Here is a 16,589-nt window from a genome sequence, read left to right on the forward strand (position 1 = left end):
ATTGCAACACTTATATACATAGTTCTGAGCAAAATTGATAAATAATTCTACGCGTAATATGGTAGCCTCAAAACAACCTCGAGGTAAAAAAGTTTTAAATTAAAATTTAAAAATTTACCTCGTTATCAAACAAATTCTTTACACATATATGGCTCAAGGTACAAGCAAACTATATGGCCCTCGATACAAAAAATACATGCCTCATTAAAAGTGTCATCTAATAACCAAGCCCAATTGAAAGGAAACTTATCGAACATTGTATTTATTACTTAATCAGCAAACAAAATAATATAAAAGAGCTTTTAGAAAAGCATTTCCTCTAGGATTGTAAAACAATCTAAATTACCAGCAGCAAAACTTTATTTTAGATTGTCAAAAAGTGTTTTCCGATTCTAACGTAACAACGCTCTTTGAGAATCAAAATGTATTTATAACTAATCACCTCACTTACTTATTACTTAGAACTTTGTAGTTTTCAAATAAAGTGGGGTGGCCCTAGGTGCAAAGAAGAGCTAGGCACATGAACTTACCCTATTTTGTTTTTTTTTTGCTTGTTAAAATTTATGCTTTTTTTTAATTGTCAAAAAAATCTATATTTTATTCCTTTTGCAAATAATTAATGTTTAGCTAATTGTTAATAAGTATATAAATAAATATTCTTTTATTTTGCATTTTGCCATTTGGGTATAATTTAAAAATAGTTTTAGAAAGTGGCGGTGTGGAACAGACTTATTAAGACTCGTATTTTACAGGTCCGAGCAGCTAATGATAAATAATAATAATAATACTGATACAATAAATAAAAAAAACAAAGATAATAATAATAATAATAATAATAATAATAATAGTAATAAATAATAATCTTTTTGTTAGTTTTTGTTTAGTTAACTACATTTTCAAAACGTTCGCTTAAAAAAAAATATTTGTAACAATCCCAGTTAAAAACAAAAGCTAAAATTAATAATTTAAATAAAAACTCTTTAATGCGACGCCTCATTAACTTTTTTACTTATTTTTACGAAAATAAGCATGCAAGTTTAAAAAAATAAAAACGATGTTGCGATAGAACTCAATTTAAAATACGAGTTTATTTATGAATAACAATAATATAAAAAACATCAGTTGTTGGACTCTGCTGTTGTAAAAAATTAATAATTTAAACATCGTAGTTAAAAAAATGACATTAGAATACTCTATTTTAACAAAACTATCTAACGTCAGTATTCTGCACTGCTTAATTGCATTGAAAATATAATTTAAAGTTAAGAGCACTAAACATTATTCAAATACTTTTACATTTTATTCTTTAAACAAAAAGAAGAAAAATATAGATTTTTCAAACGAAGAAAATAAATATCAAATATGTATAAACAAAGAAAAAGAATCCAAATAAAGACATGGTATATTTTTTTGCTTTGATAAGCTTTTAAATTTTGTTTTTTTAAACATTCTTATTTTACGTTAAGTCAATGACAGCGTCATCCTTTATTGGTTTAAAATTAACTTCCTGACGAGGCGCAAATTCCAAATATTTATATATTTATAATAATGTCAAAAAGGGTGCTTTGCAAAAAATTTCGATGATTGGAGCCAGAGAACGCGTTTTCTGGTTTATTGATAATATGAACTAAGTTCATTGTACTTGTTAATTATACGTGATCAGTTACAACAATTTCTTTAACTTAGTTATTTGCTTTTACTTTGGGTACCTGTTCAGTTGTTACGATAATTACTCAATTAATACTTACTATAACATAATTTTGTCTTAGTAAAAGCATAGAACTAATGAAATGAAAGAACAAGAGAGGTAATTATAAGAACAGGGCCAACGACACGGGTTTCGAAGTAGGTGGAGGAGTGGAGGGGCAAAAATAAAAATTACCAAAAAAAAAACCTCTTCTTTCCCACGGTGCACAATGGGCCAGAATTCATTTTTACTTGACAAAATTCATAACTAAATTAATATATATTCACAAGGGCTATATTCACTAAAATTAGCATAAGAACAAATATGATGTCTGAGTTTCAAATTTTTTTATTTTGCTCTTTATACTTTTATTTTGCTTAGCAACGACCTATTTTTGGTATTAGCAGATGTTTTACGAGTGCTACATTCAGTAAATGAGTACCATAATACGATCGTGCTTTTAATAAAAGTGATAATTTTCTATATTTAGTTGTTATGGATACTTATATTGCTTAATTACCAGATAATTTTCTAAGTTACAAAGGGGTAAATTAATTTTTGAATAAATTTTATCGGATTTTTGACCCACTCTTTTTGAATAGCTATTAAATATTTAGTTAATTAGTTTTTTAGCAATAATAATAACAAGAAATTGTGCAAGAAAACATTTTCAATTTTAAATTACATCGAAAATTTATAGAACAACAATATCGTTTGAAGAATGTTGAAGTAATTGTAAAACAGCTGAAGGAACTGTTTTATAATTTGTTTGGTTTGATGTCGATTTACCCAGTGATGAAATAACAGGATCACTGGAAACTAGGAGTCTATTGATCAGATCAATACTTATTGCTCTTCCGGATGTTTTTTGACTGAAATTTCCGCGATAAGATAAGAAGTCTTCATTTCTAGCCTCTCGAGCTTCCTCTGACATAAGTTCTATGTGTAATGCAAGGCTTTGAATTATGTCATGTTCATGTTTCAATAATTTGTGCACAGATTGAGCTATGTAATACCATGAATAAAAGGACACATATAGTCTAACAGTTTCAAAACAATAGTTCTTGAATTTTAAGCAGTTTATTTCATATCCTGAAGAGAGTATTACCAAGATAATGTAAAATCTGAATATAAGGTTTTAAGGATCAATACCCAGAATTTTAGCTGTTTGTTCATAAGCTGCAAAAGTACGCCTTGAAGTATTGTCATCATTGCTTGATATAAAACCACCACTTTCAGGAAAAAACTTTTTGGAGAAAGCCCAATTTTGTTCATAAAATTAGTCTTAGTCTTTTGTTTCGTACAGATACTTTTTCTTTGTTTTCTTTAGATCTTGCTTGCTACTTTCTTATTTCTTTTTTACATACAATGTACAAAATCATTTCAAAAAATTGCATCAATGGATGGAGACTGGAAAGTTGCATCAATGCATGGAGACTGGAAAGACTACATTTGAACTCTCTGTGAGTATAATCTATATTGAGGATATCAAGACTATTCATATTTTTTGGAGAGACACCACACAATGAACAGCGTTGATATGAGTTAGTTTTCCAGATATTAATGTTTGATATTCAGATTCCTTAGATTCCGTTTTGTATGCAAATTTTAAGGGTCTGTTATAGGCTGTGGATGACTTTGATTTCTCCAAATAGACATCTTTTAACTGCTGTTGTTAAATCAAGTTAAAGTAATAAATAAAATTTTTTCACGTTTTAAATTTTTTGTTTATACCAGGTTCTGACAAAGCTTGTTTATAAATGCCAGTATATTTATAAATGGCCACTAGCACAATTGAAACTAACCTTACACGTGATTGTCATTGTTTTTATCGCTTCGTCGTTCAATATCAAGTGCCTTAGCACAGGTTTATGAACTGTACAGGTTCTTTGGAATGTATGAGTCATTAAATCTTTTAAAGAAACTTTTTTTTTTTTTTTAGTTAACATTTGTTGTTGTAGTAAATAAATTACTCTCATAAGCACAAACAAGGTTTTTGAAAGAAGATCGTACTGATCTTATTATAAGAACCTTTTACAAGCGTGTGTATATAAACTACATCAAAACATGATCAACAAAATAAAACGTAATTAAGAATGAAAGTTCTAAAGAAAATATACAATTACAATTAAAAAACCTGACTACATCATCCATTATGATAATTAAATTTTTCAATTTGTATTTGTAAATGGGAAAAGTAAAATGCATATCGAAATTGAACAAAACAATTTTATTCCAAAGATACGGTGCGCGAAATGCAATACAAAACTGATTAAACTTGGTTCGACAAAAAGGCTCATTTATAAAATTATTGTTTCAAAGTGTATACTTATTTATTGGTTTCAAACATAAGAGATCTTTGAAAACGGGTAAAGATATGTCATTTTCCACATATACATAAAGCACAAAACATTAAAAACATTAAGCTAATAAATATTGAGAATTTTCATTTCAATTGGTTTGGAATGAGTGTCTCGATCTGCAAAATTTTTTAAATGGATCACATGAAGTAATTTAACAAGAAGTAATTTAATTACTAGAATTTACTAGAATTACTTGTAATTTATTTACTAGAATAAGTAATCCACGTTATTACCATGTTATACTACTTCTTGTTATTATAATAACAAGAAGTAGTATATACTACTTCTTGTTATTATAACAAGAAGTAGTATAACATGGTAATAACGTGGATTACTAATTCTAGTAATTAAATTACAATAAGTGGTAGTAATTAGAATTAAAAGTAATTAAATTACTGTTATGCTAGTAATTAAATTATTAACAACTACCTAAAATATGTTGTTGCTATGCTATGCAAAGTAAGGTGTCCATGGCAAGCAAAAAAATTTACCCTTATAAGAAGTGTGAATCTCATTTTAATACACACGCCCAATATAGCGCAAATAAAAAACTGTTAAAACAACGTTTATTTAAAAATAGGTTGTTGCTATACAAAATTAGGTACAATAGCAACAAAATTAAAACATATATAAAGTCTGAATGGGGACTTGGGGGGACTAGCAATCAATGGAAACTCGGATAAAGCATCATATAGCTCAAAAAAATATCAGATAGCGCATGGCAAGTTAAATAAAGTTTTAAATAAAAATGTGAAACGGCAGACGTATTTGAAGCAGTTTTATGAATTAAAATACTTTTTAATAAACATAGGCTCGTTAAAAAATTTTGTAAGTATTTTATGTTTGAATTATTTTTAATTTATTGGGAACTTTTGACTTGCATTTTAACTTTTATCGCACACATTGGCTTCAGCTTTTGCCTTTTTACAATTGGGAGACTATATTTATAAACAAAAAAAAGCGGCCTCAATTTTCGTCCAATAAAATCCCGCAAGTGAGACATCTAGTTTATATAATAAATCATTGGCTATGGCAAATTTATTCCACGCAATCGTTTTTCTTATCTCAGAATACTCTAAAATAACATGTACTAATTTTGTCATTTGACAACGAAGATCTAACTGAAATATCACACGGCGTTGATGTGACCTCACCAAAATTACTTATTTATAATTATAATTTTTTTTCTAAGATAAAATTTTATTAAAAAACGGATAGAAAATTAAAATCGAGAGCATATATTCATGAGAACTATAATTTAATATAAAATGATTACCAGAGAAGACGTAAGTTAAAAGACTCAGTAAGAAATTAGCCCTTTATCAATATGAAGAGCCGTGGAGCAGTGGTTCGAGTGCTGGCTTCAGAATCAAGAAATCTGAGGTTTAATTTACGCTTTGGCCGTATATACGACATCAGTAAAGAAAATTGTCACAGAAGAAAAATAACATTCCATACTTAAGCTATCAAAAAGCAATGAATTTTTATCAAAACTAGAAAATATAGTGATGTCATTAATAAATCCACATTAAAAGTAAGAAAACTTTGACAAATATTATAATAAAGAATAGCTGAGAATCAGAAGGAGCTTATGGTGTCCCATAAGTTGCTAAAAAAAAAAAGACTATGGTTAAATAAGGATGTCTTTAATACTGCAAATAAAAATAAAAGACAATAACTCTGGTTCTATTAGACTTTTTATTAGTAGTCTGTTTTATTCTTCTGCTTTTTTTATTATTAGTCTATTAGTCTGGCATTTCTAAAAAATTGGCCTCTAACAACACTGACTTGTAGGAGGGAGAGGGTCAACATTTTTTTTTGGAGAACATTTTTTCATATTTTCTTTTTATGGTAGTATGTCAGTTTACGACCCCTGCTATAAAATAGCCTCAGGCCCTGAAATGTATTAATCCACCACTGACCTCGGTGTTTTTTTAAATAATTTGAGTTTTTTTATTTGAAATTAGAAAATAATTTTCAGCTAATGATGTCCAAAGAAGAGCTTTTTTTAATAGTTTTATATATAAACTTTTTTGCTTCAGGGTTTTATAATGTTTTAAAAAAACATTCTTTTTTTTTATATCATTTTGAAAACAATTTTACTACCGCTATTAGTAAACCTAAAGAACACCATTATTGAGTCTTTATATCAATTCTGCTCAACAGCGTAACTTAATTTTAGTTGAAATATTTTGAAAAAGTGCGTTAACCCACTATAGATCCAAGTCCTAATCTGTTCTGGTACATATTAATTAAATATAGTTGTCAAATTAGTCATTTTTATCAATTTTCACAAAACGAGTTTCACTGTAGGAGGCTTTCCATTAATTACGTCAAAATTTTTTCGCTTTCGTTTTAGACCTATTTTAACTTCACAATGAAAGTCAATTGTTTCTATTAGAGTATAGGATAAAAAAATGCATTTAACAAATTGCATAAACCAGGGGTTGACAAACTTTAAAGTCGGAGGAGCCAAAAGTTACAATTTACAAAATTTTAAGTTTTAAAAGAGCTTCCAGCATTTTCCTATAGAATTTTTTGTCTATGGTTGGCATGTGGCCTCTATATAGCAATTAGCCAGAGGAGGATAAACCACAGTACGACAAATAAAACACGAATAACGAGTGGTTTTAGTAAATTGTTTTAATATTGATTGATCTTTCATGGAAATAATATGCTTAATCAGTTAAAAAGCACTTATAAACAAATTAAAGAAAACTTTTCAAATTTTATTTAAATTTTATACCGGTAATTCTCGATAAGTCGAACTTACAAGGGGCTTACGTCTCGACTAAAAAATATTAGACTCAAACGAATTCCCCTAAGGTCAAACTTTGTCTGAAATGAGGTATTAGTTTGAATTTAGGTTTGAATCTATTTAATGCTAAGTTAAGCGATTTCTTTTTATTCAATGCTAAAGTATAAACGTTAAATATACACCATTACTCTAATAAAAGCGTGATAAATGTTTTAATAAAAGAAGTTACGTTTCGTATATACGCTCAGTGACGGATCCAGGAGGAGAGGGGGGGGGGGGATCCTCCACACTTGAATCTGAAAGTCCTAACATATCTTTAAAATGGAGGACCTTTTTTTTTATTTTAGGATATGTAAATGTGATGCAAAATACAAAAATGTTTCAACATCCTCCCCTTTTTAATTAAGTTATTTTAATTTCTTTATTTCTTATACGAAAAGTTTGAGCTATCCGAAAAAATTTGCTGAAAGAGGACAAAAAAATGAATAGACTTAACAAAGTTCGAACTATCCGAGTTTCGACTTTTAACCGGAAAAATTAACAGTAATCAATTAGACAATTTCAAGGGACCAAATGAAACAGTTCGATGTAACAAAAGTTTGAGTTAACCGGTATTTAACTTACCGGGATTTTTTCAAGTATTTAGTACATATTTAGTACAGTATTTCTAGAAAAACAAAATTTCGGTAAAATAATTTAATTTCAAAACAAAAAAAATTATACTTTTATGTTAAAATGTTTCCCTTATTTCTGATACATATCCCCCACAAGTATAAGATCACATTTTTAAATGCATGGGACCATGAAATTTGAAATTTGGGTGTAAAATGACATGGTGTAGGGGTAAAGAATTTTTATTAAAAGTTTTTAATATTTGAGTTCAAATAAAGACAGCATAGGTAAGCAATCAATACCTTGATTTAAATAACTGTGTTCTTATAAAACTTATAACCAAAACAAAACATACAAGAAAATATTAAACTTAACAAAGACCAGAGTTATTAACACGGCCAAAAGTAGCAAAACCAAGGCCAAGGCCAAGACTAAACGTTACAAGGCCAAGGCAACACATTACAAGGATAAGGCCATGGACAAGGCCAAGGACAAGGTCAAGGCCAAGAGTTTTAAGGTCAAAGCCAAAATTAAGAGTTTTAAGGCCAGGGACTACAAAATTATTTTCAAGATCAAACACTTCATTTTTTGCATTAAGTTAAGGCTAATTATTAACAAAACTGTAAGTAGCTAGTGATGTGACAATAAAACCACATTTTGCAAATATAGACCAAGGTTATGCGCAGAATTCAACAAAATCAATAAGAAAATATGCATTGTCTTTTAAGGCCATGGCCAAAATTTTCAAGGCCAAGATCAATGCCAAGGCCAACAGTTCCAAGGCCAAGACCAAGGCCGAAGCCTCAATTTTTGTCCTTAAGGCAAGGCCAAGGCCAAGGACTAACAACTCTGATAAAGATATTGCCGTTTGCTATTATGTATTGCTTCATAACATTAACTTAAACTCTTTCCTTATTAACAATTTTGATTGTTAATAAGGCAAGAGTTTATAACATAGTTTCTATTATAGTTATAACATTATCTCTATTATAATATGTAAAACTGATGGTACCACAAAAGATACGGAATAAAATTTTTCTGAATCAACCACAAAATCATTTTTTGAACTATTTTTCGGGATGCTAATGTACAAACAGTTTGGCATCGACATAAATCGTAAACCTATTATGTACGAATAGGTTTTATATAAAGAAAAATTAACCCATGCAGATACAAAACCTAGCTAAATACAAACTAATATCTGTAAGATCTTTTTAAACAACAAATAACTTCTTTGTAAACATGACATTTGCTGACTATTGATGCTGAATTAAACTATAGCGTATATAGTTTTTATATTTCATTTTATAACATCTTTGTTGCGTTACTTTCACCTTTCACTAAGGATCGCGGCGCTTTGTTTCATCTGAAGGGACCAAAAATCGTTTTTAATATTGCTCACAAAGTTAAGAAGCATGGAAAACCTCTCTAGAGGCTCTGGAACAGTTACTTTTTTACCATACAACGCTTGCTTGAATATCTACTTTAACAGAGAAACATGAAAAATAACAGCAAGGTTTACCGTTTATTTTCCCGAAGAAATTCCTTGAAGATGAAAAAATTTAGAAAATTATAAAATTAGAAACATTAAATTATGAACGAATGATTTTTAAACAACATTCATTTTTTTTGCGACAACGACTTTAGCCCACTTACCAATATTTAGATATTGATAGGTTCTATATATAGGTATTCTATATATAGGTTCTAGTTCAAAAATTGGTAGAAATATTTGACACTCTAAAGCTCATGAATCAGCATCAAAGTTAAAATGCGTCTCCGGTACATTCAATTCATCTGTTACAAAACTGTTTGCTTGCTGCTTTTAAAAATAACCGTATAGCTGTTAAAAACAATTTGAAAGGTTAATAATACTGTGCAACACAATTTCTGCAATTTATAAGATGTTAGGTGATTTTATAAATATTAACGCTGCTGATTTCAAATATGTAGTCAGAATATTTTTAGTATGTCAGGATTTTGCGTTAAGTTACAACTTTCGCAGTGCATTATATTTTTTCCAATTATAATGTTGTCATTTGTCATGAAGCTACTTTTATAGCTGTAGTTGCAGTTTCTCACCTTAGATGGCTCTGGGTTTGTTCTAACAGCATATTTTGGTTAATAATGTAAGCCTATGTATAGTTGCGGGTATCAGCAGCAGTTGGCCGCATAGGAAAACATTTTGATAATTAATAAACTTTCATTAAGCGTTACTCAGTTATTTTTTTTAAATACCTTTATTTCATTTTAAGCAACCTTTATTAGAGTTGGAAGTTACTAGAAGAGAAAAGATGAAGTTTATTAAGCAAGATAGCGATTAACAGACGACTTGAAAGATTGCACATTGTATTAACCAGGAAAACAAGATGAAGGGAGCGAATCCCATAGAACTGATTTTGGAGGGAAAAAAAAACTAGACAAATAAGAATTTTTTGACCACTCAGAAACAGTCACAGTAAAAGGATGAGACTAATCAGGATGAGAGAAAGATTGAATAATGCGTAATACGAGAATGAATTTTAGTAGGTAGCATAAGAGACGCTAGCTCTTTAGAGCAGTGCCCATTAGGGTGTCCCAAAAATGATGAAAATTTGAAAATCAAAAAGTATACCCTCCAAACTATGTGATTTGGTCTATTAAGATAGAATATATAAAATTTTTTATCCAAAGTTTGCAACTTTAATAGATGTGTAGTTATAAATTCAGAGAGATTTATATTTTTTTACGGTTTTACGCGCATATTACTGAGACAATTTTCCTTTAACAAATGTAAAAAACCCCAACTTACAAGTTTATTTTGCAGAATTAAATAATGAAAAAAAACAACCGTTACAGAGAGAAAAAATGAATTACAAAGTTAAAAATCTTTTTTTATTAAATTAAAAGCATAGGAAAACAGTTATAAAGTATATGCTTTTGTGAGTTGATCATTTGGCATTTTGGCTTGTAGTTTTTTCCTATGATCTTTTGCAACAAACATTATATTTTGCCTTTTCTAAAGTCTTGTATAAGCTTGATGTTTCTTTCTGTGCAATCGTTAGTAGTAGAGAGATATTTACAAATATACAGAACTTACGAAAACTTTCAGTATTATGTTAAGATTTTACTCCACCGTAAACCCATTGTTCAACATCGCTTTTTGAAATTCCAATAATTTTGAAAAGATACCAAGACTCTGAACCAACCAGAAGAATTAGTGTTGTTTCGAAATTAAGAACTGGAATAATTTGAGAATACCCAATATGGAATGTAGGCATAGGAAACTTAAGTTGGTTATTAATCGTTTTTATTTTTTCATTGTCTTCAACGCTACGATCTCCAATTGCTAACACAACCAGCTAGGGAGTTAAGTACATAGAATGTTATCTTATACTCTTTGTTAAAGACTGCCCTAACTGATCATTGTATTGCTTTTGTATTTTAAGACTTGTCCTGAAAGCATCAAGGTCATTCTTGGGTGCTTTTGAAGACTGAGAGCTTTTAAAAAACCATGGTGCATAAAGAATGGCGGTAAAAAAACTTCCCTTCTGTACCTCATTTTCTTCCTTTTCTGTCATTATTTTAATAACATTTTTTGTCATTTCCAATAACAAACAATAAAGGTTTCTATAATCACCTCTTGCAAAAGTATTTTTTAGCTGTTGAACAAAAAGTAAGGGCATCTTTTGCAAGAGTGTACAACACTGAATCAAATTCTAGGTCATCCCAACTCATTGTTACAATATTATTTAGAGTTTTCTCTAATGTACAAACTTCGTTCAACTTTTTTTTTAACTTTGAATATAATGCTCTATGGGATCTTTTGTCTTTCTTGTGAGTAATTCCATGAAGTGAGACATGCAGCTCATATATGTGATGCATGCATAACAACCATATTAAAGAAAGGTTAAGTTTTACGCTCAGTAATTAAATTGCTCCAGCATATTTACCCGTGTTACTACTTGTTGTATCGCAGCAGCAAGCAAACATTAATTAAAGATTAATACACTCGTAATATTCTAAAAATTTTATAAGTTCAATTGCCTGGCATGCTCTAGTACCATTTTTTAATTGGACAATCCCAAGCAATATATCGTCGCAATCTGGAGAACTAACGCTCACAGGCAATCTGTCATAAACAACAGATATTTGAATGTCTTCTGAAATTTCTTTAACAAGTTTAGTGTCAAAATGTATAACTAGTCTTTTATCTTTTAGTAAATCAATGATTTGCTTTCTTAGAAGGTTTCCTGTTGACTGAAAACCGTTTTCTGTGAACAGAAGATCTAGAGATGTTTATTTCTTTAAAATTAACATTAGATTTGGAAAAAATGGCAGACACAATTGCGGTCTGAGGTCATATTCCAATATTATATCTTGCTACCACAATTGATGTTACTTCAATAAGCTCATCAGGAGTAAGCTCTATGATTATTTTAGTCATTTTCTTTAATCTAAAAGTGTTTAATAAATAAATTTTTTATTAAAATTTGTTGTTAATTTTCCTCTATTAATAATAAAGTTGTTCCGAAAATAAAATAAATACTTCATTATAAATTAAAATTATTTTTAATGACGTAGTAGTTCACAATTACCTTTTTTTTTTCCTTCATAAGTTTTTCGCCAAATTCATTAACTGTTGAAGATTCAAATTTGCAGTCGGTTGTTTCAAATTCATCTAAATTTTTACTACGTATTTATATACTTCTATCCTGGCTTCCTTGAACTCTATGAATCTCTTTTTGTTTTTGTTTTTCTATAGTTAGAAATCTTAGTCTCCTCTTTTCCGTTCTATCTCTGCAAGCTGCATCATCTTTTTCCTCAATGAAAATTTTTCTTTCCTTCATTTGGCCTTCAAAGAGTTCTAGATCATTTTCAACTACTTCTAGGTCATTATTAGCTGCTCTTAATTTCCAAAATCTATTTTTGAAATACTAAAAAGATTACTTAATTCGAACTGAAATTCTTCTACTAGAATATTATTTTTTGTTATATCTTTAAACTCAAGTCATTTCATTTTTAGCATTTCAGTGTATTTTTTAATGAACTTCTTTAATTTGTCCCTAAGTAAATAATAAATTTTTTTTTTATAGATAACAATTACAGTTAAACTAACAAAAAACAAGTACGAACTGAAAAAATATTCATTGTTTTAAAGGTTGTTAATTACCTTACTTGAGTTCCTTTCTGAATACAATCTCCGAAACCTGCTTTGGTCCATACAGAAATAACTCCGGCAACAACATAATTGATCCCAAAATGATTTACACAAACTTCTTCAAAACACACGTTCAAATCCAAGACGTTTTTGTGGACACGCAATGTGAAACTTTGACGGCCTGAACATGTAGGTTTTTTCAAAGTTTAAGAATAGATGACACCTCAACACATTTCTTAAAGAAGGCAGTTGATTTGTGGGCAATTTGTTTATAAGATAATTAAGACGGTAAACAGTTCTTTTAGGACTAATAGAGCAGTTGCATTTTCTCTTTGCACCTTGCTTTATTTTCGTTTTTGAACATTTCATGTAAAAACAAATAAAAATTGATATTGTGAACACTTCTGCACCAGTTAAAATTATTTAACAAGTAACTCTATTAGAAAAATTTATAAACATTCTTAAGCTTATCTAATAAATCTTTCTGTATGATTTTATCAACAATGCTTTTTTCATAACAATTATTACAAAAGCGAAAGTAATAAAAATACGAAAAAAATTGTTATATCCTAATTTTCAAAATATACATCTTGCAATTGTAGACTAGATGAACCATAACATATGCATATTTTCTTTTTCAACAGACTAAATCCCAAACATTTGAGGGTATAGTCTTTTTTTTTTTTGGGACACCCTAGTGCCCATTTTAGCATTTAAAGAAAAGAGAAAGAAAAACAACATCACGACGATGTGATAATGGTTGAAGGTTGACTGCAAGAACAGGTCCAACTATGTTTACAATGCGTTTTTGCACCTTGTCTAAAAGAGAAAAAACGTCATTCAAAGCTCCGCTTCAGATATCGCAACAGTATTCCATACAAGGACAGATTTGAGATTTAGAGATAAAGAATAGAATCAAGAGTAAGAAAGTGGCGAGCACGATAAAAAGATAGTAGCAATAGTAGCAAAAGTGAGATCCTTTACAAGCTCTAAGCAACCAGAAATTGTTGGGTTCTTATCAAGACAATAATAAATGGTAGTATTATCAGCAAACAATGCCATCTTAAATATGAGAGTTTCAGGGAGATCGCTAATGTTTATTAAAAAAAGTATAGGACCATGAAGGATATAAAGAAGAGAGCTGTCCATCGAGGATAACTTTTATACTACGATTGGTAGGGTAAGATTCAACAATCTACCTGATACTCCGAAAGAAAAGAGGCCTTAATCTCTCCACATCTATCTAATTCATGATTAATCCTATTGGTTTTTACCGTTAACAAATCAGCTGTAGAACAAGAATATCGAAATCCATATTGATGGCCAGAAAGTAAGCTATTCAATTCAAAATGAGAGATGAAAAGTACTTGTTAATTAAAGACTCAAAAACCATGCGAATGATAGGAAGAAAACAGAAGTTAGATAAGTCAGATTGTTCTCCAGAACTTTTGAAAATAGGGATAACAGATGCCGCTTTCAACCAAGCTGGAAAAAAAGACTCTGATAAGCACTTGTTAAATAGTTTTGAGAGTATAGACGACAGCTCCGGATAACACTTCTGCAAAACTATAAAAGGTATGTTGTGCGGACTACAAGCTGTAGAAGAGTCTAAGGAGGAAATCACATCAGGTACAGAAGCTGGAGTGATAGGAATGCCAAACAATGGATCAACCTGTTTGTCGGCTATATCAGGTAGGTTGTGATTAGTGGAACCAAGAGATGTGATTGATAAAAAGTTCATAGCAAATAATTAATTTTTTCTTACGGTGAAGTAAGTGGTAGCTTTATAAGTTGATAATTAAAATTTTGTTCTTACAGCACATTGTCAGCGAAGTGTAGGCTTTATAAGTTAATAATTAAAAACTGACTAACTACAAATTTATTACACGTGTTTAGCTAAAATAATAAGTATAATTCCTTTAAAAAGATAAAAAAAATATAAACCAGCTTTACAGTTTTTGCTATGTTTGTGGACTATTCACCAGGAAGTAACAGAGAAAAAATATCACCACTTTTGTCAAATTTGCTTACTTTAGTATGAAGCTTGGAAACTAGAAATAGGCACCTCATAATTTGTGTGTCATGCTACTTGAACTTGACGCATTGGATAAAAGAAATTTGTTGTTTGCGATTCCTATGGTTTGGACAGAACCAAAATACCATAGAAATAGGCACCTCATAATTTGTGTGTCATGCTACTCGAACTTGACGCATTGGATAAAAGAAATTTGTTGTTTGCGATTCCTATGGTTTGGACAAAGATTGCTACTTTTGCGTGACAAAGACAGCAGGATTTTCTGGCAAATCCTGCTGTCTTTGTCATGCAAAAGTAGCTTATTATTTCATAGATTTTATATCCTAATGTACCTTCTGCAATTAGGCCAGTGTCTCACAACCATGCCTTGCCAATTCTTATGCCTCCTAGTGGCATTGACATTGTCGAAAGTGATAAATCAGCGTCTATTCTTCCTCTCATAAAAGTGATGACAGCTTTGACGACCTGAAGAAAATCATTTATTTTCACATCCTCCGTTTGGGCTTGTGATTTTTTTCATATTTTTGAATATAAGTTTTGATCTCTAACTGTTTGCCTTGATTTCTGCGCAGGCAGATTTTTATTAGATTCAAAAAAATAAGTTATTAATTTCTGATAGTTTTGACTCATCACTTATTAAAATTGACGTAAAATTAATTTCACCTCAAAATTTTTCTTTTTGGTTGATGTTAAAAAATGATTGCATTTCAAATGCAATTAGGCTCTTTTTTTAACGTTTAATTCAATAGAATTAAATAATGAAAAAATTAATTCGATAAAATCAATATTTGCTTGCATACTGAAGGCGAGTTTAAAGGTCATAAAAGTTCTTTAAGATAATAAAAAAACTTTTTCAAAACTGAAAGATAAAACTTTTGAAAAAAGTGTGTGTGTGGAGGGGGAGGGGGAAGGGGGGTCAAGGTCCTCACAGTCTCCGAGCGGCGGGAAGTCTTTGGCGGCAGCCTCCCCGAATACTGCTTCGCCATTCAAAGATTGCTCTAAACAATAACAAAAAAACAACAACAACTAAATCATGAACATACAATCAGTATTACCAAAAAATCAATCAATTTATTTACAACTTACTTACAACACTGGAAAATCTAGATTGATACAACATATTTTATTTTTTTAACTATCATTTAATTATCCAAATTTTCTTTTGTACCTCGCGATTTGTTTAAAAACAAACGAAGGAAAAATAATATCATGTTATTTATTATCTAATTATAGTATCAGTCGATGTATGTATATATTATGAGCAGCCTTGAAGCGGTGGTTTAAGTTCTTTCTCAGAACCAAGAGTTCCAGGTTTAATGCCCGCTCTAGCCCAATAAGTGACACTGGCAAGGAAGGATGCGTGATTATCTTGTTTGAATGCTCCTCCACGGTAATAAGTCGGTTAGGCTTTCTTGGAGCACTTTAATAACTAAAAAAACATGTACTGATACCTTTAAGTTTCTAATTCCAACATTTAACCCGTTAAGAATTATTCCTACATTTTTCGCGATTTAAGTTTCCGTGTTCCGCTTTTTTTTCGAAACAAATGCGGGAAATTTAAAAAAATTTAATTTTACTCAAAAAATTATCGTTTCAAAAAATATGCTTTTGTTTATTTTTTAGAAAAATTTGCTGGTCCTATTATTGTTTTGTGCTGGATTTAGTTCAGGTAAAAGTTTATTGAAAATTGTTTAGTGCAGTTGTTACTTTTTGCTTACTTTTTTATATCTTCTTGCTTAATTTTGTTTTTGACGACGATTTATAAAAAAAGTTGTTATTTTAAAATGCAATACAATTGTATTACGTTTTAAAATAACAGAACTCAAGGCAAAAATTAATCTTGGCCCCAAGACTTCTCAGGAAAAACAAATAGCTACAAATTTAATAATAATAAATTTTTATTGTCACATGTGGCAATAAAAAGTTATTTTTTACTTTTTTTGCTATTTTTGTGAATTTGGTTGTGTTTTGGGAATTTTAGCCAAGGGCAAGAT

General features: G+C 29.8%; 1 protein-coding gene across 1 annotated transcript in view; it reads left to right on the forward strand.

The window, feature by feature from the left end:
• The first annotated feature begins 1,229 nt into the window (after positions 1-1,229).
• The window catches only part of LOC101238025 (uncharacterized), a 167,948-nt gene continuing 152,588 nt past the window's right edge, over positions 1,230-16,589 (forward strand). The window contains exons 1-2 of the mRNA XM_065804169.1: positions 1,230-1,400; positions 16,219-16,264. Coding sequence (XP_065660241.1) covers positions 1,398-1,400; positions 16,219-16,264 — 49 coding nt within the window. The 5' untranslated portion in view covers positions 1,230-1,397. The remainder of the gene's footprint in view (positions 1,401-16,218; positions 16,265-16,589) is intronic.

Source organism: Hydra vulgaris, chromosome 08 (assembly GCF_038396675.1).
Source record: "Hydra vulgaris chromosome 08, alternate assembly HydraT2T_AEP".
Taxonomy (NCBI): domain Eukaryota; kingdom Metazoa; phylum Cnidaria; class Hydrozoa; order Anthoathecata; family Hydridae; genus Hydra; species Hydra vulgaris.